At 37.3% G+C, this 26,840-nt stretch overlaps 1 protein-coding gene across 6 annotated transcripts in view; it reads right to left on the bottom strand.

The window, feature by feature from the left end:
* Positions 1-26,840, bottom strand: part of UGP2 (UDP-glucose pyrophosphorylase 2) — a 55,829-nt gene that overhangs the window by 27,436 nt on the left and 1,553 nt on the right. For 4 of the 6 annotated variants that reach the window (XM_059079600.2, XM_059079603.2, XM_059079601.2 and 1 more), the window contains exons 2-3: positions 11,886-12,013; positions 10,938-11,045 (exon numbers count right to left, since the gene is read on the bottom strand). In XM_059079600.2, the coding sequence (XP_058935583.1) occupies positions 10,938-11,045; positions 11,886-11,999 (222 nt within the window). In that variant the 5' untranslated portion in view covers positions 12,000-12,013. Of the gene's footprint in view, positions 1-10,937; positions 11,046-11,885; positions 12,014-26,542; positions 26,769-26,840 lie in introns of those variants that run through there. The other 2 variants (XM_067007519.1, XM_059079602.2) reach the window with 2 other exon arrangements.

The following is a 26,840-nucleotide window of genomic DNA, read 5'->3' on the forward strand; positions in this document are numbered from 1 at the left end:
ACACTTGTCTTTCACAAGCCTTTCTATAAAAAGAAATCTTTGTTTAATGGCTTACTTCCACCTTTTTCCATATTTACTCTAGTCATAGGTACCCCTCTGGCATTTCTATGTTTCTTCTCAGCTATCTTATGTTTGTTTTTCTGAGCATGGAAGAAACATTCCATAAGCATTTTTAGCAATTATTTTGTGCTTCCTTTGACTCAGCAGGAAGTTTAAAAATGAATACGGGTAACAAAAATCAGTTTAGATAGCTTGATAATGTTTCTAGTTTAAAACACAGTGAATCTCTGCAACTTTTCTAAAAATTGAGCTATTCTAAAATTAAAAGCTTATTTAAACACATATGGTAAATTGTTAACTTATTCAATTCTCATGTGTTTACCTACCTATAGCATTTTGTTTCTTACCCGTAATATTTTTGCCTCTCAAAGTCCCATACTTACTGCCCTCCCATTAAAACTTGTAGCAACTTCCAGGACTTCTTTGGTGGTCCAGTGGTAAAGAATCTGCCTTCCAATGCAGGGGATGCGGGGTTCGATCCCTGGTCAGGGAACTAAGATCCCACATGCCGTGGGGCAACTAAGCCCTTGTGCCACAACTACTGAGCTTGTGCGCCTCAAGGAGAGAGCCCGTGTGCCACAAACTACAGAGCCCACAAGCCCTGGAGCCCACGTGCCGCAATCTACAGAGCCCACGCGCTCTGGAGCCTGCACATCACAACTAGAGAGAGAAAACCAGCACACCACAACTAGAGAGAAGCCTGCATGCCTCAACAAAGATCCTGCAACTAAGACCAAATGCAGCCAAAAACATAATAATAATAATAAAATAAATAAATAAATAAATAAATCGTAGCAACTTCCAAAATGCTGAAGAGATTTAAAGTCATGTCTTACTACAACTGTATACTTTAAACCTGATAAACTAGAGAAGAGATGACAATAAAAGAACTGACAGAAAACCTAAATGACAAAAACAAGAAACAGAGTGATTACAGATGGCAAATTATCCTACAAAGTAGGAGGTAACTGAAGAGACGTGCCAACTGCTCCCTAACCCTGACTGTAATTGAGATTTTTTAAATAGACACTCTAGGAAGTTCAAAGACTTTCAGATATTTTTTAACTGTTAAAGGCAAAAGTAATATATACAGATGGTTAAAAAAAATTCAAATACTACAAACAGGTATATGTTCATCACCCCTTTATAGAAGTGAGCTAAAATCATAAAATCAGTCAACCCTGTGAGACATTTGGCCCATATCCTTATCAGTTAGGGTGGTGGTTTTCAAAGAACATTCCACTTCAGTATGGATTAGAAAGGACAAAGGGAGATGACCAGAGAGTTGGAAAGGAATTCTAACAGAAGAGATGGTTAAGTCCAAAAGCCAATCTGCTTATGTGACTAGGACTAGCTCTTCACTAAAATCACGGTACATTTCCCCTATAAGTCAACCCTCCTGTTAGTCTAACTGTGGACAAAAGATGCTTCAAAATAACTGTGACAATCCTAAATTTCCTAAAAAATAACACTGACGCCTCTAACATCAAATCCGATTTATGCTGCATACTAGCTTTAAACTCTAAGGTACTAAATAGCAGTGTGATTAAAGTGATTAAAGCAGTGTACATTGTTAGTTTTATTATATAATTCACACTGTTGGAGCAGCCCTGAAGAAATGAAGGTGGGGCAGGGAGGAAAGGCCAGAGGCTATTAAAAAAAAGTTTTACAAAAGATTAAAGAGCAGGTATAGGAAAACAAAGGCTAAAAGAAAGGCCAGATATAAAACTGAGGAGGAGATATGGGGATATATGTATACATATAGCTGATTCACTTTATTATACAGCAGAAACTAACACAACATTGTAAAGCAATTATACTCCAATAAAGATGTTAAAAAGAAAAAAAACTGAGGGTGGAGGCTAGACTGACCTCTTCTTTGGAGAACTCTGAATGAAGGAAAAGGCAATACTTTAGAAAGATACGTATTTGCTTAGCTTGTGTGTTTAAGGAAAGAAGTAAAGTGTGAATCAAGCCCTACAAGGGTTTAAGAAGAAGCATGTTTTAAAGCTGCACAAGGAAACTGTTGGGGATAATGGAAAAGTTCTATATCTTGATTATGATGGTAGTTACACGGCTGTATGCATTTCTAAATTCTGAAAACTTACACTAAAAAGAATAAATTTTACTGTATGTAAATTATAACTTAATCAACCTAACATTTTTTTCAAAAGCTATTAACAGCTAAAATGCTGATTAACCTTATAAAGTTTATCACAAGCAAAGAAACAAAAACAAGAATAAGCATCTTTTTTTACCTTGAACTTATTTTTTTTTAATTGAAGTATAGTTGATTTACAATGTTGTATTGGTTTCAGGTGTACAGCAAAGTGATTCAATCACATATATATATATATATATATATATATATATACACACACACACACATATATATACACGCATGCACTTTTTCAGATTTTCCATTAAAGGTTATTACAAGGTATTGAATATAGTTCCCTGCAATATTACAGCAGGACTTTGTTTTTACCTATTTTACATATAGTAGTGTGTATCTGTTAATCCCAAACTCCTAATTTATCCCTCTCTCCCATCTTTTCCCCTTTGGTAACCATGTTTGTTCTCTATGTCTGTGAATCTATTTCTGTTTTGTAAATAAGTGCCTTTGTATTGTTTTAGATCCCACATATAAGTGATATCGTATGATATCTGCCTTTCTCTGTCTGACTTACTTCACTTAGTATGATAATCTCTAGGTCCATTCATGTTGCTGCAAATGGCATTACTTCATTCTTTTTTTATGGCTGAGTAATATTCGTGTGTGTGTGTGTGTGTGTGTGTGTGTGTGTGTGTGTGTGTACACCACATCTTCTTTATCCATTCCTCTGTTGATGGACACTAAGGCTGTTTCCATGTCTTGGCTATTGTGAATAGTGCTGCTATGAACGTTGGGGTGCATGTTATCTTTTCAAATTAAAGTTTTCTCTGGATATATGTCCAGGAATGGGACTGCTGGATCATATGGTAACTCTATTTTTAGTTTTTTAAGGAAACTCCATGCTGTTTTCCATAGTGGCTGCACCAAATTACATTCCCACCAACAATGTAGGAGGGTTCTCTTTCTTTACACCCTCTGCAGCATTTATTATTTGTAGACTTTTTGATGATGGTCATTCTGACCAGAGTGAGGTTATACCTCAAATGTAGTTTTGATTTACATTTCTCTAATAATTAGCAACGTTGAGCAGCTTTTCATGTGCCTGTTGGTTATCTGTATGTCTTCTTTGGAGAAATGTCTATTTAGGTCTTCTGCTCATTTTTTGATTGGGTCGTTTGTTTTTTTGATATAGAGCCATATGAGCTGTTTGTATATTTTGGAGATTAATCCCTTGTCGGTCACACTATTTGCAACTACTTTCTCCCATTCTGTAGGTTGTCTTTTTGTTTTGTTGATGGTTTCCTTTGCTGTGCAAAAGCTCTTAAGTTTAACTAGGTCCCATTTGTTTATTTTTGCTTTTAAGAATAGCATCTTTTAACTATTTGGGTTGATGTTTTACAATGTTGAAAAATTTAAGCAAACTGAGGTATATAACGAAGCATGGTTTTAAAATTCTGTTCCCATCTTCCACCATTAGTGTCTCTCTTAAATGGAAACTGTAGTTTCTGACATTTCTCCTGTGTAACCCAGTGGCTGAGGTTTTCAGCCAGCAACAGGAGCTGCAATGTCAGGCAAAGAGACTCAGCACCCAGATCTCTCGGGGCCTTTCTTCTGGCTCTAGACATGGAGAAGCAGACACATCTACCATACGCTCCACAACCAGAGAACAAGCTAAATGCTATAAACCTGTTTATTTCTAGACTCCTATTATGTTCAAAGCTTTCTTCTCTTTGATTTTCCTTCCATCCTCAGAGAAGTCTTGCCTCAAGGTTACCCCAAGAGTCTATCTTAATGCCAGGAAGTCTTTCCTGAGCTCCCACGCCAGTTAGATGCTTTCACAGCACCCTATGGATTGCTTCTCACACTATTCCATAGGTAGCTGTTTCTGGATCCATTTTCCTCTAAAACTCAAGACCAAAATGCTGAAGAAGGACCAAGACTTATTTTTTTGTAGTCCCAGTATGCAGCTAGTTCCTGACAGAGAGGAAGCACCCAATAAACATTTCTTGAATGATATTCTAAAACAGTACTTCTGTCTACTCTGAAAAAATGTACATTTATACAGTTTTACCTATAAGTTCAAAAACTCTATCTAGGGCCTACAATCCCTGAAGAGACTTCTGGGTTCAGATGCCTACTGTAAACTTATTTCAGTTTCATCTTGGCTATAAAATGGGATAAGCAGAGGGTCAGTTGTCCAAATCTGATCTAGAATAAGGAAAAGGAATTAGTAAAATGTCTCCAAGGAATTACAGGGCAGAAAGGATTAGAGGTAGGTATGGGCCACCCACTCTTTTAAAAAAAAAATTCTCCCAGTACCAATCTTGCAGGTTCAGGGTTGCTCTGTATTAAATAAAAATAATGGAAATTCCCTGACAGTTGTACCACAGATGAAGATGTGGGATAGGAGAACTTGACAGATGTATTTTTCTCATCTGATTATAAGACACGAAATGCCTACATAAAATATACACTTGGAGAGTATAATAATAAATTGATCTATATCAGGCCTTGCAACACATGAGCCAAGGTCCAAAAAGGTTCTCTGTATGGTGGGGGTTGGGGAGGGGGGAATGGTAATGTTCAGAGGAGTGGTACTACTACCTGTATCCATGCTATAATTTTCCCAAGGAACTCGATTCTGTGGGATTGGACCATCCCCAACTCTAGACACAGGGGGAGTGGTTACAGACCCTGGTCTAACACTATTACCTAGAGTCTCTCAGAGTCAACCATGGGATTGATGTTAAGGTGGCCACATATTTACTATTACTATTTCTAAAGTGAAATAATAAATAAGTAACCAGAACAGAAGTAAGAATCATAGGTCTGTGGTCAGCCCCCTTAGTCACATCCCCTTCCTGAAACAAGTTTCCTATATATAAAGGCATGTGAAGGAAGGTAGTCCTGGAGAAAATTAAAGACTTTAATTCATCATGGAATCAAAAGGTAGGGAATAAGTTTTAGCAATATTTTCTAAATTAGTATTAGTATTTTTGATTATATTAGTAATTCTCTATATTACCATTTTAAAATTTTACTTCAAGGAAAAGATGAGGCTCTCTGGTATCCACCCATGTCCCTAGGACCATTTCTTGAAATGCTACTACTTATTTCCTTTTCGTGGAATACTTTTACATTCAGGATCTAATGTTATCTTTTTAAAAAAATTTTTTTTGTATTTTATTTTATTTTATTTTTTATACAGCAGCTTCTTATTAGTTATCCATTTTATACATATTAGTGTATATATGTCAATCCCAATCTCCCATTTCATCCCACCACCACCATCACCCCCCACCCTGCTTTCCCCCCTTGGTGTCCATACGTTTGTTCTCTACGTCTGTGTCTCTATTTCTGCCTTGCAAACCGGTTCATCTGTACCATTTTTCTAGATTCCACATATATGTGTTAATATACGATATTTGTTTTTCTCTTTCTGACTTACTTCATTCTGTATGACAGTCTCTAGGTCCATCCATATCTCTACAAATGACCCAATTTCATTCCTTTTATGGCTGAGTAATATTCCATTGTATATATGTACCACATCTTCCTTACAGGATCTAATGTTATCTCTACACACACACAAAACAAGTCTCTCTAATGGCTTTGCCATTAGCTGCTGACTACAGTTGGGAAATCTTCATCATGCTCAAAGCAAACCGTCCTGTGTCATACCACGGCAGATCCTTGGCCAAACTGCCTCCAGTAAGTCTTTCAAAAAGATGCGCAAACATTAGCTGCACAATATATTATGATTCACCTTCCAAAAAACAAATTTTTAAAATCTGTATTTTTACTCTGTACACGTACACCGTAACTTTCTCAGAATGCTTTATTATTATATTTAAACACATTTTAATGTTTTTGTACTGATAAGACTAAGAAAAGCTCTCAGTTATTTCGTGGAGCAAAACAAAAAAAATCTGTTGAAGCTAAATACCACATTGATACGATATTTTTCATGCCAATTCTCTGTCTCAATCAAACAAACGAAAAGAGTTGACCCTATATAACTCCTCCCCATTCACAAATACACCCTCACCCTTTTGAGGACTTTAAAACAAGAACAATGACAATCATAAATCAACCAGGGACTTTGTGTTCCTATCTAAATGAAAAAGCCTTCTTTAGAGAATATTATTCATATAAATGATAATGTATTTTACTGTCACCAGAGGTCACGGCCAACCAGGTGATAACAGGTTTTAAGTTAGGGCTCAAAAGAACCCGTCAGTCCCAGTACCTTCTTGAGTAGGTTCTGTATCTTCCCATCTCTTTTATCTATTTCCTATCCCTCTCCATCCTCAACAGTTAAGCTCAAACATTAAGCTTGGCGAGAAACAAGACACTCTTATGGCCTCTCTAGAAAGCAATGGTCCAATGAAGCTGTACATGCTGACTGGTCCCTCCTTGCTAGTCGAAAACATCAACCTTAATACATTTTTTTGAAACTTTCCTTAAGTAGCTAAATATCAAGATAACTAAATGAATATAATAATCAAGATTAACACTCACAAAATGGGGGCAAAGCATTATCCATGGCATAATCCATAAATTGCATTCTTCTAAGCATAATTCAATAAAATATGGGCTCAATAGGCTTTTCAAAAAAAACACGTATGTCAGAGAACAGACTGGTGGTTGCCAAAGGGGAGGAGGAAGTGAAATGAGTGATGGGTATTCAGAAGCACAAACTTTCAGTTATAAAATAAATAAGTCATGGGGATGTAAAGTAAAACATGGAAAGTACAGTCAATAACATTGTATTAACTCTGTATGGTGACAGATGGTAACTAGACTTACAGTGTTGATCATTTAGTAATGCATACAAATGTTGAATTAAATCACTATGTTGTACATCTGAAAGTAATAAAATGTTGTATGTTAACTATACCTCAATAAAAAATATATATATATGTGCTCACTGACAGAGCTAAAATGAAATATTCAACACAGTAGGCAAGAATGAGTAAGTAAAACTTGACAACATAAAATTTCAATGTCTCTCTGTAAGTATATCCTCCAATCTAGTATTTATGAAAAAATAGTCTTACCTAAAATGTAATCATCTGAATTGAAAAAGGCATTTGAGGTCAGTTTTCTGGGGACCAAAGAAGTAAACTACTGAAGATCTTCGAAAAATAAATACACTAAAATGGGGTCAACGAACTTTTTCCATAAAGGTCCAGAAAGGAAGTATTTTGGGTTTTGTAAGCTGTATGGTCTTCATCACAAATATTCAACTCTGCCATTGTAGTATCACAGCATTGTAACAGCTATAGACAATATGTAAATGAGTAAGTGTGGTTGTGTTCAGATAAAACTTTACATACAAAACAAGGTGGCCAACTCCTACACAAAAATATAGATCCTCTGTTATAACAATGTTTATATGCAAGGATGACATGAGAAATGTCACTCTAAATGGCTACTCTCTGACAATAATTTCTTTTTAGTTAAGAGGGTACAGTATCACCTGCATTTAAAAAATAAAAACCTATGTTTGGGCTTCCCTGGTAGCGCAGTGGTTAAGAATCTGCTTGCCAACACAGGGGACACGGGTTCAAGCCCTGGTCTGGGAAGATCCCACATGCCGCAGAGCAACTAAGCCCATGTGCCACAACTACTGAGCCTGTGCTCTAGAGCCCTCGAGCCAAAACTACTGAGCCGCGTGCCGCAACTACTGAAGCCCGCACACCTAGAGCCCGTGCTCCGCAACAAGAGAAGCCGCCACAATGACAACCCCACGCACTGCAACGAAGAGTAGCCCCCAGTTGCCACAACTGGAGAAAGCCCACACACAGCAAGGAAGACCCAACGCAGCCAAAACCAAATAAATTAATTTTTAAAAATGCTTAAAAAAAACCCCCCTATGTTCACTAAATAATGTTATGTTTTGAAAGGAAAATTGACCTCTATATAACCTCTATGACCAGAGAGTAAAAAGCCTGGGGGTGGGGGGGAGAGGGAGGGAGCTGGAGGAGTGTAGGGGAAGCAAGGTTAATGAATATTAACCTATAATTTGTATTCTCAGAACTACTTGCCAAAGGTAATAGTTAACTTACAGAGTATATAAGACACATTTGAGCCCTCAAGAAGCTCATAACATAGTTAAAAGAGCAAACTTATTTTTTCCCTCTGCATTTCAAAACACTCAACATAAAGGGCACATAGAATTATAAGAACATTTTTTAAAAGATGCTCACAACCTAGGCTTTAAAATAAAGACATATTTTTAATGGAGACTTACATTTTTATAAACAGAAAGAGAAAAGACTTCATAAAATCATATTACATCCAAAATTCTATATTCTATTTCTCTTTTTTTCTATATCAATTCAGCATTCTTATCAGTAACTACAGCTCACTGCAGGGGCACAGCCTCCTGAAAGGATTTGTCAAGACCTTGTTTGGAATGGTGGCACCGAATTGGAAAAATCCCTAGGTGGTTCTGATCCCTCTACTTGCTCCCCCCCCCACTCCAATCCCCACACCAAGAAACCCTACTATGTGTCATAATCTTCTCTCAAAATACACAAAGGCAGATTTCTCCATTGGCAAAGCAGAATTCTGAATCATAAAATATACTGAAAGTAATAAATTTTTGTGCCTTCCTTCAAGGTAGGTTCTATCATCAAAAGGTTAAGTTTGTGTAATGAGAAAAAAAAACTCCCAAGTCTGCAAGAATTAAGAAGAAAACCACACCTTTATCCCCAGGTCTGTCATTAATCAGAAAATGAAAGTCATTTCAACTAGGAATAAATTCCTAGCAAAAATATTAAGTATTTAAAGTGGGAAAATACATAATGCATAAATTTTTTATTATAATTTTAGGCCTACTCCCAAACATTCTTTTTTTAATCTGACTGAATTTACAACTAGTTCCTCTTTAAAATTATATACCTATCCAGAAGATTGCTCTAAATAAATTTTCAGGAGAAAATATGATTAATTCTACCACTTAAAAGCAGAAAAATAAATCACAGTACATCACTAGAGCAAAGAAAATAAGAGACTAAAATAGAAGACCCTAAAGAAATATATATATATATATATATATATATATATATATATATATATATATATATATGCACACTGTAATTGGCAAGCACTACAAGAGGAATTTTAACTTCAACATCAAAAATGAGAGACTCAGGGCTTCCCTGGTGGCGCAGTGGTTGAGAGTCCGCCTGCCGGTGCAGGGAACGCGGGTTCGTGCCCCGGTCTGGGAGGATCCCACATGCCGCGGAGCGGCTGGGCCCGTGAGCCATGGCCGCTGAGCCTGCGCGTCCGGAGCCTGTGCTCCGCAATGGGAGAGGCCACAACAGTGAGAGGCCTGCGTACCACACACCCAAAAAAAGAGAGACTCCTTAAGGTGAACCCTTAGGTGAGATTTTTTTTTTTTTGCTTTCTTTTTTTTACCATAAGCATTTAATTTATAATTTTTAAAAGTTTTATAACTGAATGACAATTTTCACATATAGGAAAAAAAAGTACTCTTCACCAGGAACTACATTTAAGATTCTCTCATTAGAAGAAATATGAGGGACCCCATTAGCTTAAGCCACCAGATATGGTATACAAATGAATGCATGCAGTTATGTCCCAATAAAACTTTACAAAACACAAGCAGTGGTGCAGCCCCCAGACAGTAGTTTGCCAAACTCCTGCTTAAAACAGCCCTGTTTTTAAACCAATATTAGATTATTTAAGATTACAGATACATAAGAGATAAACTATCTACATACAATTATTCCACTCCATCAAGCCTTTTCTACCTTCAGTGAAAAATGCCACAAGCAGCAGTGGTCAAAACTGCTGACAGGAAAGGAAAGAAAGGTCACTGTGTTAACCAAACCTGTCCCTGAAACCTTAATTTAGATCAATCATTCAACTCAGGATACAGGTCTCCTGGCCTCAGACTAGTATGAAGACAACACATGCATACAAACAACTGCTACTAATTAGGCTGGCTTACTATGACAGCATGATAGAAATAACCACGAACATCTGCAAAATGTTTCATGGTTTACCATGTTCCATATGTTTCTTAAGAGAGTCTCATAACAACCCTGTAAAGTACAGAAAGCACTTGGTATCATTCTCATTTTACACAAAGATCAAAAGCAGTAAAGCTAGGATTTGAACCTCCGATACTACCGCATTACACCTCTTCAGTGCAGATTTCTGCTAGGAGCTGACAACAGAGGTGGAGGCATTTAGACTGAGCTTCAAAGAATGAGCAGGATTTTGATAGGTGAAGAGCCCGTAGCATTCCAAGGAAACATACACAGAAGTCTAGATGCAGGGAAATACTATGCGTGTGAAGGGAATGCTGGGTTGGTTCAAGAAAGGCAGGCAAGGGAAATACAGCTAGAAAGATGGGTTGAAAGCATAGGGAGAGCTTTAAGTAGCTGACAATGACTGTACATGACCCTATAGGCAATGAGAAATCAGATGGTTTGGAGATAGAAGGAAGGAAACATAATGAAGCTCTTACCATGTGTTTGAACAAAAGAACTGCCTCATATTCAAGGATGCTAATCTATGAGGTAGTGTTATAGAGAGATTAGACTTTCATAAGTGCTCTGCAGGATGGGTCTAAAAGAAAGGAAAGTAGTAGCAGGCTATCTCTGTAGTTTCAATGTCTGAACTGATGGTTCCTATAGGTACCCTATAGTAGTATCCCACCCCCAAAAGTTAAACCAGTGTCTGAAATTACCTTAAATTTTCCTACATTTTATCCAAAACTTACCGAATCTTCTGGAGGTCTCTGGATTTTTCCCCAATCCACAGAAGGTCCCTTTTCTTGTAAAAATCTATGAAATAGCTTCCGAAATCCATCAAGGTCTTTTTTAGTGTGCTAGGAGAATAGAAGTCATTGTTATAACTAGCAGAATGCTTAATATTTAATAAAAACAGACATATATTGTACTTTTAAAATACCTTTCAGTGAAATTCTTATACCTTTAAAACATGGAGTACAGCAGAGACTTTTTTACACCCCAATTTAAAACTAAAGAGGAAAAAAAGCTAATAGGAACCACACTTAAAGGAATACAAGTAAACTCCCCATCTCCCAGCCGTATCACGTAATCACCATTTGGCCTGTGGGAATTCCAACTGGTCCTCTACATTTACTCACCGATGTACTTCTCTACTTCTTTTAAGTGACAATTAATCTTCACCAAAAGAACAAGAAGGAGCAAAAAACAGGTAACCTCAAAACAGTAAGTATAAATTGAAATTTGAAAATGAAAAGGATAATCTATTGATTTATAAGTAGAAAAGCAAACACCTGCCTATTCTGGGAAACCTCTATCATAGCTGTCAGAGTAGCACAGTTCTGTTAGAACTGGCTCTTTGGAAAAGGCATGCAGGATATAAGGTTGATCAATTAACTTCTCACAATTTTAACTGAACACTGGTATCCATTTTTCCATCCAATGATACCAAAATACAGATCACATAAATTGTAATTTTGTTCCGATTCTTTCAAACTTTAGAAACTTATCAGAATTTAAAAAATTAAAAAGATGTGGTTTTATAATGGGCAAATATTGAAAATCCTTAATTACTTAGCTATCCTAATTTTTTAAATGTATCACTACATCTTGCGCTTATTTCAGGCTAGATGATCAGTAGCAGCAATAGCAACTCAGTATGTAGATGGATGAAAGCAAAAACAGTGTAAGGTCCTTACTTCAAACTCATGTGATGGTGCTGTGGTGAGTATCTTTTCTAGTTCCTTCTTCACAGATAATTCTAGTTCTTGTCGAATGACTTCTTGGAACTGAGAAGCGCCATCTTGAGACATTGCTTTGCTGAGATCTTAAAACAAAAATATAAAAACCACAGACTGAGAACTCAGACAGCCATTCAAACAGCTGGTAAACCACAACCAATTTGTTTCTGGTGTGCCAGCAAATGAAAAGAGCTCAATCTTCTGGTCCCATCAATCTCCAGGAGGATTTTAGTATTGTCAACTAGTTATGACTCAATAATCATATGCACTCAAATTTGACTGTTTGGTACATCTATACGCTTTACAGGTGTATCTAAAATACTAAACACTTTTGGGGAGATGAAGCAGGTGGAAGTAAAAGGATTAATCTTCATTTGAGCATATAGTTCCATCTCCGCTGATGTTTCTGTCCTAGCTGTCAAAGATGGAAAAAAATGAGAACACCTGGAATAACATTAATAAGGGCATATTTTATAGAACCTGTCCTTATGGAACTGCTGCCTCATAAGAGAACTGAAGGGTTTGGCAATTGAAGCCAAATTGACTCCTTCCTCCTCCAGGACAGATGAAAACTTTAAGGAATCCTTTCCATCTTAGAAGGGGAGCCACTCTAGTTCATATTCCTCCCTAAAGAAGAACGCTTTGAGAGATACTGGCTATTCCAAAGTGCTTCTACTTTCCTGGCATCAAAATTTTCATTTTAAAAGGAGAAGGGCACAGGGCTGCCTCCCTGTTTCTGGTTCCTAATTTCAGCCAAACTTTTCACTGCTCAAGTGTGTTGGACAAGACTATCAGTACTTCTGGCATAGCTGGGCACCTCTATGACAGATGGAGCTCACTAAAGGTGACAGAAATGCTGTTAGATGAAAACAAACAAAGAAAAATGCAGAAAAAGAAAACATCCCAGGCCCAAGTACCTTAGAAGAAAAATGCCAACAAGGTTGTTTTACATACTTCATAATCTAGACAGAAATTATCCTGTCTACTTCTTGTAAAATAAGGAACAACTGGATTATTGTTCACCCCCCCTTATCCTCAATACCTAACTCAATCTTATTTTATAAATGTATTTTTGAAGCTTATATTCAAACATTTCTTTTGATAGCTAGTTAGTTCTACAAATGTTGGTTAATTTAGCAAAACCATACTTCAATATAGCTAAAAACACTCCCACATACCATAAATTCCTTCATTTGTTATCTGGGCAGAAGGAAGCATATAGACAGAATTAAAGGCAACATATCAATATTTTAAAGATAGTTTTGAGAGCAGAAATTAGTAAGTTACTATTAAAAATTAGTAAATATGTAATTCCTGAGGTAATTTAATGTAGACAGCCTTTCTCAAACACCGAAAAATGTTAACAAATATTTATCATAGCTCTTCAAAAAAAAAAAAAGTATATACACAATTTCCAACACATTAAAATTAAAAAAAATACAAGGCAATTTGGTGAAAGCACACAATCTAATCCTAAAATAGTGTTTTCTAACTGTGCTTTTCTTAAAGGCTTAAGTTTATGGACTCCAGTAAAACTACCAAAATGACCCACACTGTAGTTCATAAATAACTTCTTTGTGAGCTAAGAAACACACATCTGTATGTTCCATAAACAACATAAAGATATGTTTCAACTAGTAAGTAGCAATTTGATTATAATATGTAAAAAATCATGATAATGGATGAATACATTAGCATAACTTTTGCACATAAAGGGTTTACTTTAAATGTTTTAAGGATAAGATAGAGTTACATAATTATAAAAATTACAGAATTAACAGACTTATATTGTTTATACTTAGAAATGCAGAGAACAGGTAACTGTCTATACATTGTATGAAATAAAATTAAAATTAAAAATGAATTCAAGCTTGAAAGCTGAGGTCATTTACCTAATTTTTAAATGCAAACATGAAGATCTCTGAATTATATACATGCATTCAAACTGCACTAATGATGGAAAACACAAAAAGCACAGCATTCCCAAGGAACCACAGACATTTCGACCATAATTATTTTGTTATAATAATTGTTCCTATTTTGTCTTTGGAGAACTTTTTTTTTTAAGACAATCACCTTAAGAACGTTTTTAGACAGTACAATTTGTGACAATCAAAAATCATTCTTCTAATGGGTCCACAGCATTCAAAGGTTCAAGCCCAATGCACTTCGGGGTTTGGCACTACTATCATTACTATGATAGGGAATTAAAAACTACAGAACATTTTAAACTAGAGTTAATGTGACATCAACCATACATGTCATCCTTTGGCTGACTTAGTTGTAATTTAAAGTCACATGTTAAGTCCCCCACCAACTCCCATATTAGTGTTTAAGAATTGATTTGGAAGAAAAATCTACTAAATATAAAACCTCTAAAGAACACATATATCATTTGATTCTGTGTCACAGACTGATCAAAATAGATCAAAAGTAACTGTACAACAATTTTAAAAGTAAGTTTTTTGTTAGACTCAAAAACATCTACAAGACTTGCTGTTTTGTTGCTGAAGTTAGATCCTGAAGGCCAGCATGCAGTCACATTCCTACAAATACCGACAGAAACATTTAACTTACTTTATATTCTGGGCAAATAACAAATGTGAGATAAAATTAAATGTAACTACAAAGTTTAAAAATAACTGCAGTAGCTGTTTGAGACATGAGAACAGCCCAGGGAGAAAAAAAACCAACAAAACACCAAACTTTAGAGACTCCCTCTGCAGAACAACAACCTATCAATGTATGTGATTTAAGGTCAAAACACACAACCCATATTACTATCCTCCCTTCCAAGCCTAGCAAAGAAAGGTTAGTTGAAAGACTCACATTTAATACTACATGTGATCTTTGCCAGCTGCAGCAGGTGTCCAATCTTCAGACACAGATTCAAACTCGAGTTGTGACAGGGACTTCCTTGGTGGCGCAGTGGTTAAGAATCCGCCAGCCAATGCAGGGGACATGGGTTCCAGCCCTGGTCCGGGAAGATCCCACATGACACGGAGCAACTAAGCCCGTGTGCCACAACTACTGAGCCTGTGCTCTAGAGCCCGCGAGCCACAACTACTGAGCCCTCGTGGCTAGAGCCCGTGCTGCGCAACAAGAGAAGCCACCGCAATGAGAAGCCCGCGCAGCTCAACAAAGAGTAGCCCCCTCTTGCAGCAACTACAGAAAGCCCGCGCGCAGCAATGAAGACCCAATGCAGCCAAAAATAAATAAATAAAACTCGAGTTGTGACAAATATCCCCAACTTTGATTGGTTTGATATAGCACCAAATGCAAATGAAGAACAATTTGTATTCCTTCTACTCCTCTACAAATCTTAACAGCTTTTACAACAAAGAACGTTATAAGCCCATAACCTCTTCCACCTCATTCCACTGCTGTTTCCTTCCCCTTCCCCTGGGCAAAGGGCTACTATGAAGTTCTGACTTAAAGTGATTAAAGAATAAGTAAGGGCTTTTAAGGAATAAAGAATTTTCAATCTTAAGCACCTGGCACAGACTAGGAAGCATGGAGCTAGAAACCATTTCCCTTTGCAGTCACCTCTTTTATCCATCCTGAATTTTTTAAGAAAGGTCTGGAATTTCTGGTAGGAAAAGAAGTATAGAACTCAGAAGCTTTCTTGGACTTAACATTCTCAGGTTACACTTCTGGCAATGGCAGCTGTGTTTCTAATGGAAGGTCACTTAAAGAATCCACTGAATAATGCAAGCTTTCTAACCTCCTAAGATGTTTTGTACCACCTCACTTCCTAGCAATAGAGAATTGATCCCCCTCCACTTTAGACAGAGAGAGCGTTTTAGGAATCAAGCATTTCATTAACTCAATCATAAATCAAAACATTTTTAGACAGGAGACAGAACATTTAATCTACCCTCAACATTTTACAGATGAGGAAACTGAGGGTGAAAAGTTAAATGACCTACCCAAGGTCACAGAGCAGGCTAATGCTGGAAGCAAAGCCAATTTATCCTGAGTCCAATTCCACCACAGTGAGGTAGAAATATCCTGCTCATTTTTTCCCTCCTAGTCTGGTTCTCTTTAATCTTTGGCACAAAATCCCCAAATAATACTCTCCTCTGAAAGCATGTCTATCAGAATGTCTTCTTATGCCCAGTGGAACAGACAGGAAACTCCCTACCACATGAAACTGGGTTTACTAGAATTTTCTTAGTTGACTTAATGACAATTTAGTAAATTGGGGATAGAACAAGAAGTAGCTTTTTTGAAGCTTTTCCCGTACCTCAATTTCCTAATTCTTTCCTGTTTACCAGAACTAAGATTTCAACACCATCGACTTTCCCCTATCCAACTGGAGCCAAAAAAAGGGGGAGGGGAAGAGAAGAGGAGGAGGAAAGGAATAGAATTGAGAAGTAGGAAACTAGCAAGTGATTGTTTTCTAGTTCAGGTTATTTCATTTTATCCATTTCAGCAACTAAGAAGTGTACATAATACCCTTCCCTGACATCCTGATACTGGCAAACAAAACAACTTCACATTCCAAAGCAGAAAGCTAGCTTCTCAAGGAGCAGGCCAGAGATAACACCTAGAGCAAGGAAGAAGGTGAGGAGCCCTCCCTCCCAGGCCACCTCCCACCACTCCTTAGATCTGATTAGTCCCAACCTTCCTTGGAAACCACAATGAAAGGTATCCAAAGTCATAGAATTGGCAAGCTCACTTAATCTTAAACCAGGAAATGACCTGTGAGCCAAATAAGTACGAAACTCTAAGAACCTAGTGGCAACTGGAAATAACCATGAATAAAGCCCAGGACATATGCTGACTAGACTAATGACTTGTTAAAACTAACCAGCCTCTCCCGGGCTCTTACTGCAGTCCTTTAAACTCAGTTGTTTGTGAATATTCCTCTAGAAAAGCTCTTATTCTTTGGATTCAGCTACCCAGTATTATCCTACATCTTCTCCTACCTCTCTAACCATGCCTCAGTTTCCATAACTGGCTCCTTCTTTCTTCTCCTACTCCTTGGGTTTCCTAAGATTCTGTCCTCAGACCATTTTCCCCCTCAATCATTCCCTTATCGATCTCCTTACTGATAACTCCCAAAGACTGCCTCTCATCCTGATCTTTTTTCCCCTGAGCTCCAGGCTCACATTCCCTACTGCCTTCTACTTCTGCACCTGGATACCCAGCTGGGTACCTCAAGCTCAACATGTCCAAAACAAAACTCATCATCTAAAGTAAATTCATCTCCCTGCCTCCACCCCTCCTGCCCTGGCACCCCATGGCATTAACATTCTCCTCGTCACTCCGAGGTGACCTAGAAATCTCAGTCACAGTTGGCTCTTCCCTCCTTTCCCCTCCCATTACATCCAATCCAATACCAAACTTCCTAATTGAATTGCCACCATTCCATTCATTGCTTTCCATTCCCACTACTGCTACTTTAATTTCACTCTCCTGATCATGATGACAGCTTTCTAACTCATCTACCCATCTGTCACTCTAATCTGGGTACCAGGCAGAATGGATTCATTCCCTTAAACTGCAACTCTAATCACGGTCACTTCTCCATTTGATGGGATTTTCATTTGATGGGAAAGAAATACAAATTCCTTAGCCAGGCATACCTTAAAAGCCAGCTGAAGTACTTTTCTGAGCAGCCAAAGCTAAAGAAAGTGCTCAAGCAGAATGCCTAAAGGTTCCAAGTTCCTGTCTCAATAGTACTTCTAAAACTTTAATATGAATACAGATCACCTGGAGGGCTTATTAAAACAGAGATTCCTGGGCAAGCTCCCAGAGATTCTGCCTCTGGGTCTGGAGTGAGGAGAATATGCATTTCAAATAAATGAATGCAGCCAGTATTGCCTTGAGTAGCTCTGATATAGACTCTACTCCATTTATTTGAATATGTTTGTATCAGCCATGCACATCAATCATCTTCCTACCCCATTGCTATTCTGGTCACCTATTCTCTGCCCCAAGGCCTTCAGAAATGGCACCAGGCCCAGCCTGGTCTAAAGCCTTCCCAGGGGTTGGTTTAAATGTGAAACATAAAATGATTCTGGCCAGTGAGCAATAAAGATATAGTTTGCAAAGGACTTTGGATAAAGGCGTTCCTCACTGAAAAAAGAGACACCTGAGAAAAAATAGTACCTTTTCCATCCCTGGCCACAATGAGTATGTGTCTACCCCTCGCCTTCAGTTTCTTCTGCCATTTAGTGACTTTGAAGAAAGCTGACCCAAGAACGAGACAAATATACTTAAGAGAAGAAAAGGAAGAAAAGACTGATGCAGTCTCTGCACGGTATCAACCAACCCTGGAACATCCTACTTCAAGATTCATGTGATGTAAGTCCCTCATTTTTTAAGCCAACTGAGTTGGTATTTTTCTGCTCTATGAAATTAAAACCATCCTAACTATTATAAGGCTTCCAAAACACATATCTCAAGTGTAATTCAAAACTTTTAGAGAAGGGTAGGCAGAAATGAGGAGAGAAAAATAGAAATTAAAGGCCCAGTTGTGAATTCCAAAGTCATGAGAATCATCCCAACACCCGGGAAACTCCCTGATCCCTCAGCCCCGGAAAGCTCAAACTCTGAGAGTTGAATAGCGTCTGCTATTGTGGAGGTGGCATTCCTAATGTTCTAGGTGGTGGCTTCTAAACGTTCAAAGAGGCCTTCCTTTCTACCACAACTCAGCTATGTGGAGGTTTTAATCTGCACTGTATCAGACACATATCAAATACCCCCCAAACTTTAATTCTTTGCTGAGATGTCTGTCTGTATCACCTTAAGGGCACAAGCCATATAGTGTTATTCAACTTCTTTTCCTACACCAACCTCAACACCTGGCACAGTACAGGCACCTGATAATGTATACTGGAGATAAAGACTTAACTTCTCATATTAGTGGTTTGAACAGCCAGTAATATATTATTTGTGTGTTCACTTTAAATGTAATCTCTTCCTAGAAATCTTTCTAAACTAAGCATGGTTGCCCATTACATGCTCATATGGCAGATACTTGAACCTCCCCTTTATGACATCATACTTTCTAAAATTTATTCAATGTATATCTTACCCAACAATATCCAAGAATATATTGTATCTATTTTGTTCACCACTGTATACCCAATGTATTCATAAAACAGAGCTGGAAACATAGTAGATACTCAGGTAATGTTTATTAAATTAATGAGTAAGAGCCTATTATGATACTGCAATGTGCTGGGTATAAAGAAGGTAGAGTCCTGTCCAGTGGAGGTAGTACCACTGGAGGCCAAAGAGAAAGTGTTCAAGAGCTATGATCTCCAGTCATGGAGAAGCAGGGCTAAGAAAAGTATGGGCTGTGTCTTGAGTACCTGAAGTACCTTCTCAAGCAGAGGCTAATTTAACAGTCAAGTATCAGGGATGTGGTCAAAGAAATTCCAAACTTGTAAGCAGTTTAGACAAAATGACCTCTAAATTTCCTTTCAATTTTTATTACTGTGTATAAATGTCACCATAATGTTTTCACTAACTTTAGAGATTAAACAAAATTGGGCAATTTATATATTCAAATTTAGCTTCATTTAGGAAAAACACAGAAAAATAAAGTTTGTATCATTCAATCATAAAGAAAAATCAATTAGTTGGTCTTATACAATTTTATATGATCTTTCAGTATTAAAGTCAATATTATTTTAGCTTATAAACTATAGTATGACTGTTTACATTTACATAGATTTTTAAATGACTCAGCCATGTACATCCTAACACTTGCATGGGTCACAGCCATATGAATGCTTAATAAATGATTTTTGATTACAAAAATTAAAAGGTACCAGGCTTTTGAGAACTGTTCCAGCACCAAACATGCAGAGCTACTTGATAATCAAGATTTTTGCTAATCATGCATTGCTTGCTTAAAAAAAATTTTTAACTATTAGAATTTATACATAAACCAGACTTTTCATTAATAATTAAGATTAACCTTGCTCTCATACAACAGATTAGCTCTTAAAACAACAACAAAAACCATAAAAACAGAAAATATCACTTCTGGAAAACAGAACATTCAGGAGAGATGTGCCAACTAGTTAAATAATATCACTCTGCAACAAGTTTAATGGTTGGTAAGGGGCCTATCACACCCATTTCCCATTTGTTGAGAGGAGAGAAAAGGGATACAACATAAAATCACCATCAAGGACTAAAAAATGATTTGACAGGCCTGCCGTGTAATTTGATACATGTGCATTTAGATAAAATTTTTAACCTTGGAAAGGCTTTAAGGTCAGTGAGTCTAATTCCCTTATCTTGGAGATGAAACAGAGCCTAGAGATGCTGATTTGCCTAACGTCACAGTGGCAGCCAAGCAACAATCTCAACCCTGCTGCGCCATGGCGCCCTGCCTCTCCTTCCTGGAGGAAGTTCTCCCTTTCTCTGTTACAGTGGTGCATTATGTAGTTCACCACCTCCAGGCTGTATGCCACCAAATCTGAATGAAAACTGCAAAAACCCAAATATGTCTATCAAGTGAAGTTACTGCGTGAAGTGAAAACTACGTATCAGAATAGGCATTCTCTTGTGCGCTTCAACTTTTCCTTCTATATTGTTTATTTTCTGGGCAATGAAAAATCGAAGAAAGCTTTTATGTACTCTATAAATATTTTATTACCAGGCCTAAGCATTTTACCATCGGGGTAAATGAACCCCCAACAGTGCAGAACTGTGTTATTTGGTTTTCCTACTCTCTTTGGAAGCTTTAAAATTCTAGTCAGTGTTATAACATAAATGAAAAATCACATCAATCTTTGCCAGGGCAGCAACCAGAGAAAAACACAAACTTCAATTACCTTTGCAGCCAAAGAGCAAGTGGAACTATTGTTGAAGGGAGTGTCCCCTAGAATAGTCTAACAATTAAAAAATAGACTAGGCATAACATGACTATTTCATATACATGAATATAACAAATAGTGGGTTTTTTTTTTAAAGATACAAGTAAAAACCACAGAGAAACAGGGAACTTTCTTGATTTACATTAAAAAACTAACAAATATCTAGCAATGGTTTGGAAAACAAAACATTTTGTTGTTTATATAAATTAACTAATAAGACAACATAGCCAATTTCTCCATGTCTCTCAAAAACAATTCTTAATTCTCAAAATGGTTTGGGGGCACAATGGATTTCATTTGGCAATGAAGGAGAAAAGTAAACAATGGGACTGTTGGCAGGGGCAGAATTTGAATCCTAGACAATTACTGTGCAAGGAACTGAAGGAGATGCTTGCTTACCAGTTAAGAGAACTGGAAAACAGCTTTCAAATGGAGTACTATCCCCTTTCTCACACATAAACCCAACCAAAAAACATATTAAGTTTAATTTTCTTTCAATCACTTAGCAAGCCAACTTGCAAAGAATTTAGTAAGTTATTAATTGAAAGATGCATGCCTGGCAGTAGAATTTTAGAGACCTAAGACATGGTTTCAATAAATAGTGACTGTGCCTGGGACAATCCATCAAATTACCCAAGACCAAAATGTCCACAATTCAAACACTATTACACCAAGTTCAAAACATGACAGCTTAGAAAGGAAGCTGTAGGCTGTGTAAAAAGGACACCAGTCTAGAAAACCAAGCTTCTAAAGAGATCCCAAGCAATCAAAAGGGTGGTAAGTGAATCATATTTCCACATTCACTAAATTCCAAACCTTCAGAGGATCTCCCCCCACAATTTTATTCTATATTGCTGGGATTTTCTCCACTGGCATAAATTCTGGATATCAAGATGAATCATATTACATAAAGTTAATACAGTCAACATTTTCATTACAGATAATCCAGAGTTAGTTTAACTTTTAAATATTTCTTTATATTAACTTTTCAGTAATGGATACATCTGACTTACTGGGAACTCCTAATACCTGCACTTCCACAAGTAGTACCAAATTCAACATGGTGGAAACTGGAAAATTACAATATATTATTCTTTGACCCAGAATATTTTCATTATTAGGCCAACTAATTTTCCTCACACAAATTAAGTATCCCATTCTTTTAATTAAAGTCTCTACAATTCATAAAGTTACTACAATTTTCTATGAAGAAAAATACACAGAGAATGTGAAGTGAACTGATATTATAAGAAAACACCTACTGTCCAAAATTAACATCAATTTCCTTTTAATTTTTCAATTTATCTTCAGAATATTAAAAAGGCACTTCCAAGAAGTGTACCAATTAATATTTCTTATTTCTCTAATGTCTAACTTCTTTTTTCCCCGAGTGGGCTTTCACAAATGAAAATCATCCATTTTACTAGAAGACAGACCCAGTTATCAAGAACAAAGACAATTTAACCAAAGAGATTACAAGATCCATGTTGGAAAACAAAGTTTTCATCAGCTCAACTCTTTGAATTTCTTTTAATTTTCCATTTATAACTGTGACTCTGAATTTAACTAAATTCCTGTCTCTCTAGCAACATAGTGAATTCTAAGCTACATCCTTAAAAAATGAGAAGTGTGCTTTAGTCATTGCTTTGCCACCTCTAGTCCTGCCTCAAATCCATGCCACAACCTTCCTGGGCTAAAAACATCCTAGTCATCTAAATAATCAGCAACAGGCTAAATTTAGTCTTAGGATTTGAGAAGAACCAGGCCTAGGCCTGACCTCTACAACCAGGCCCCAGAATGCTTCTCACCCCTGTATTCATCTGAGACCCCTCCCGTTACAATCAGTTCAGCTAACCTTCCCTGGCTACGTTCCACTGACCAAACAAGAATCACCAAAAAAAAAAAGTCACTAAAAGAGAATTCCAACAAATGGAAAATCCGAAATACTTTTTAAGTGACACAGAGGTACTCAAACAGCTTCCCTTGAAATATAAGAAAGTAGCTCAATTTAAGAATATTAAGGGACATTTTTACATAAGTAGACAAACAGTTTTTTAAAAAGTTCCTCCAGGGACTTTCCTGGCCGTCCAGCGGTTAAGGCTCCATGCTGCCACTGCAGGGGGGAGTGGGTTCGATCCCTGGTTGGGGAACTAAGATCCTGCATGCTATGTAGCCAAAAATAATTTTTTTAATAAATAAATAAATTTTAAAAGTTCCTCTAAATTACAGTATAAGTACATAACATGGCCTTAGCTGGCTAGATGACAGTAGGCCCAGTGCCATTTATAAATTTCAAATCATGTAGGGAGATTGCCCCATAGCTCTCAGAACTTTTGAAAAGCCAAATTCCAAATGGCACTGACTTACATACCTGGCAAAAGTCACAGCTGCTGATGACCCAGCAGGGTCACAGGAGGAGGTGTCACCTCCAACTGTGACAAGGGGCCCTTTCTCATTTAAAGTAGCAGTCACATTTATTTAGAAAAATTGTTGGCCCTGCAACAACCCCTGGGATGGAGAAAACTAGCAAATGGAGATGTAATTTCACAGGCAGACAGAAGGTGATCTGAGGGCAGAATACACCAGCTAGGGAATTAAGCCAGAGATCCAGCAAAGAGTCCTCCTATGAGAAGGAATTCTAAATGCCTGAGAAACACAGACTTGGGAGATGCCCAAAGCAAGGTGAACCTTCTTTGGGCCAAGAAATACATACTGGGAATTCTCCTGCCTATTAAGTATTTATTAATTGAACATTTCTACCTAATAACTTACAGTCAAAGCGCTTGAGAATGGACATGCCTAGCTTTCCTGTAAAGCAGGGGTCCCCAACCCTGTTAGGAACCGGGCGCACAGCAGGAGGTGAGCGGCAGGCTAGGGAGCAAAGCTTCATCTGCTGCTCCCCATTGCTCGCATTACTGCCTGAACCATCCCCCCGCCCCCATCCGTGGAAAAACTGTTTTCCACAAAACCCATCCCTGATGCCAAAAAGGTTGGGGACCGCTGCTACAAAGCACATTGCCTAGATTTGAGGGAAGAGATGCGAGACAAGAATAGCAACCCCAGGTTCCAGGACATTCAAACACGTATACACAACACACAGGTATAATACCCAGATCTAAATTTCAAGTGCCAACAATAAGGGATACAGGAGAAATCCCATTAACAGTACACTGCGTATTTTAAGAGCTCATAATTTTAGTTGTTGATTGGACTGAAACAAAAACTGTCACCAACTATGTATTCACATCACTGTTCAAGCTTTCCCCTCCAACCCCATACTTAAAAAATATATATATATCAACTCCCAAGTTGCTGGAGGCCTGAACACCAAACCTGGAATAGGAAAATAAAGAACTGTCATAGGTGCACTGTTTCTGTTTGTGACATGCGGTTATACTTACAGTGGCAATGCTATCCAAAAAGCTACCATCATTTTAAGAAAGAAAAGTAATATTTACTGGCCATCTAAATGCATTCACGTAATTAATCTCATTTCAGCTTCTCAAAAACCCTTTGGCATAAGTACTAATACCCAACGTTTCTATAAGTAGAAACAGAGGTTCAGAAAACAACGTTTCTATAAGTAGAAACAGAGGTTCAGAAAAGTCTATAATCACCTGTTAGTAACAGGATTCAAACCTACGTCCATCCCTTTCATCTTTCTCAACATTTACGTTAGAGGTGTTAATAAACTACAACCAAAAATGTAGGCTAAACTACTAAAAAGTACATGAAAAGTCTGCATTTCTCATCCATGACAGATTCTTTCAGAGCATCCACCACTTCAAAACACTGTATTCCCCCCAGGAATATAATATTATCTTTGCCCACAGGGAACTGATAGTCTAGTTGGAGAAATAAGCCGTTGTTCCTGATAAATTTTTTTAACATAAGAGGCAATAAAAGGTAGTGGAAAGGACAAGGGTTTAAGGATTTAATTTATATTTATATATAAATTTCAGTGCTTACTAGCTGTGAACTTTGGAAAAGATACTTAAATTTTCTCACTTGTAGCGATTAAAATCTACTACTTCTCAGGGCTCTTGCAAAGCTTAAATGAGACAACATATGAAAACAGTTTAGAGGCCTAGTATTTGTTCAGTCTTTTCCATATGAAGTGGCACAAGCTAAGTGTCAATGAGTGGAAATATCAATAAATGCTACAGCAATAAAGATCAAACAATTTGATCTTTGCTACCAAAAAAAATTCAAAAACAAAAATCCCAACGCTTACACTTAAAAACTGATCTGTGGAGAGAGCAGAATCATTACTCAATAAAGTTTATCACTGATTAATGCAACAGAGTTAATTAAACAGAGAGCTTACACTTGAAGTACAAATTTAAACAATGATAAACAGGAGCAAAATCATGTTAAAAAAATTTTGGAGGGGAGAGGTGTCATCTTTTTGTGCAAAATTGCCAATTTAAAAAGAAAACTACCACTTAGAGCAAAATTGGATGGCAATTAAATGCAATGTTGGATTGAATCGTGGAAAAGTAGTCTAGGTCTGTAGTTTAGTTAATAGTAAGGTACCTGTGATAATTTCTTAGTTTTGACATATGTGCAACTTTTCTATAAATCTCAAGACAAAAAGCTGATTTTTAAAAAAAAAGTGGATGACAAGGGAAAGGAATAACAACATACACAGGTATTGCCAATTTAGAATCTCCTGAAAACAATTAGCCATTAACAAACAGCAAAGGATGTGACATTAGTCAACATGCACCACCTCTGTAGTCTGCATAAAGCATAACAACAAGGAACACCTGGAGTTTAATAATATTCTTAACTTTTAAAGAGAAGTGACTTGTCCACTTTTCTCTAGCATATTATTGCAATACTGGCTTGCTGGTAATTAAATATTGGCCAATTACCATATTAAATATGGTAATTAAATACAAAATCCAGCAAACTTCTGACAGTTACCTCTACTTTCTGTTCTTGATTAAGACATTTATTCAACCTGAACAGAAGCATCTCTTACCACATACAAGGCATAACATTAATTTAAAAGTCTAATGACAAGTGACATTTCTGAGCTTAGTGCTAAAGGCAGACATAAGTGTCCCATCTGTTTTCATAATAATGCAGGCAAATTCTTACTTTATTATACAAAACTCAAAGAAGAGTTAATAAAGTGATGTAAAACCTACTAGGGCATTTTTATGCGCAGGGCCAAATGATGGCCGTTACTGACACAATTTTTTAAAGTACATTACATTTATTGAGAGCCACATTAAGTGGTTGTGAACTTTACTAGCTGTGTGTTCAGCAAGATGGCTGAAGCTTTCACACTCTGGGGTCTGCAAGAAAAGGGTTTACTTGCATACCAGAAGGCAAATCCTATGCTACAAATTGATGACAGAGGTTTAAGGTAGCACCAATTTCAATGTGCACACGTTACACACACACATATACACAATGTTACTGCTTAACTCAGTTGAGAGGCATTCCCTAAACCTTTTTTAACACACATGTAAAATTTAGAGAACAATTTTCTAATTTGAAAGAAACCTTAATAATATTTACAGATTTCAAAGAAGGGAAAAAAATAAACACAGCAATGCAGCAAAGTCATTTCTCCTTCTGAAATGACCTCCAGCTCCTACGAGCTATTCCCGGTTTCGCAATAAATGAATCTGAGACTCAGACCACGTACACACAAACGGAGAAGCTGAGAACGCTAAAGCTTCCCCAACAGCCCTGGCTAAACCCACCTGCCTTTCCTCAGCCCTCTCAGTTCCCCTTCCCGTCCGCACCCAGAGTTACCTTGACTTCGACCCGGAAAAGAGAACAGGGATTAATCAGCAGCCAAAATCCTGTTTTATCATCATTTACAGCCCCTATCCCAGGGAGCCAGAGTGCTACTAACCTGATTTCAGGGAGGCAGAACTAAATGCGGCAGAGTACAGGGGTATAAATTATACGTATCTGAAACGTCAACCCAGCAGCTCGACAGCTCAAATGTCAACTTAACGAAAAGGGTTTCGCAAATAGTATCTCAAATCAACATTTCCACTTCCAAACCACCCACCAACCTCTCGACTGCCAGTACCCAAATTCGGTA

This window comes from Kogia breviceps, chromosome 11 (genome assembly GCF_026419965.1).
Source record: "Kogia breviceps isolate mKogBre1 chromosome 11, mKogBre1 haplotype 1, whole genome shotgun sequence".
NCBI lineage: Eukaryota > Metazoa > Chordata > Mammalia > Artiodactyla > Physeteridae > Kogia > Kogia breviceps.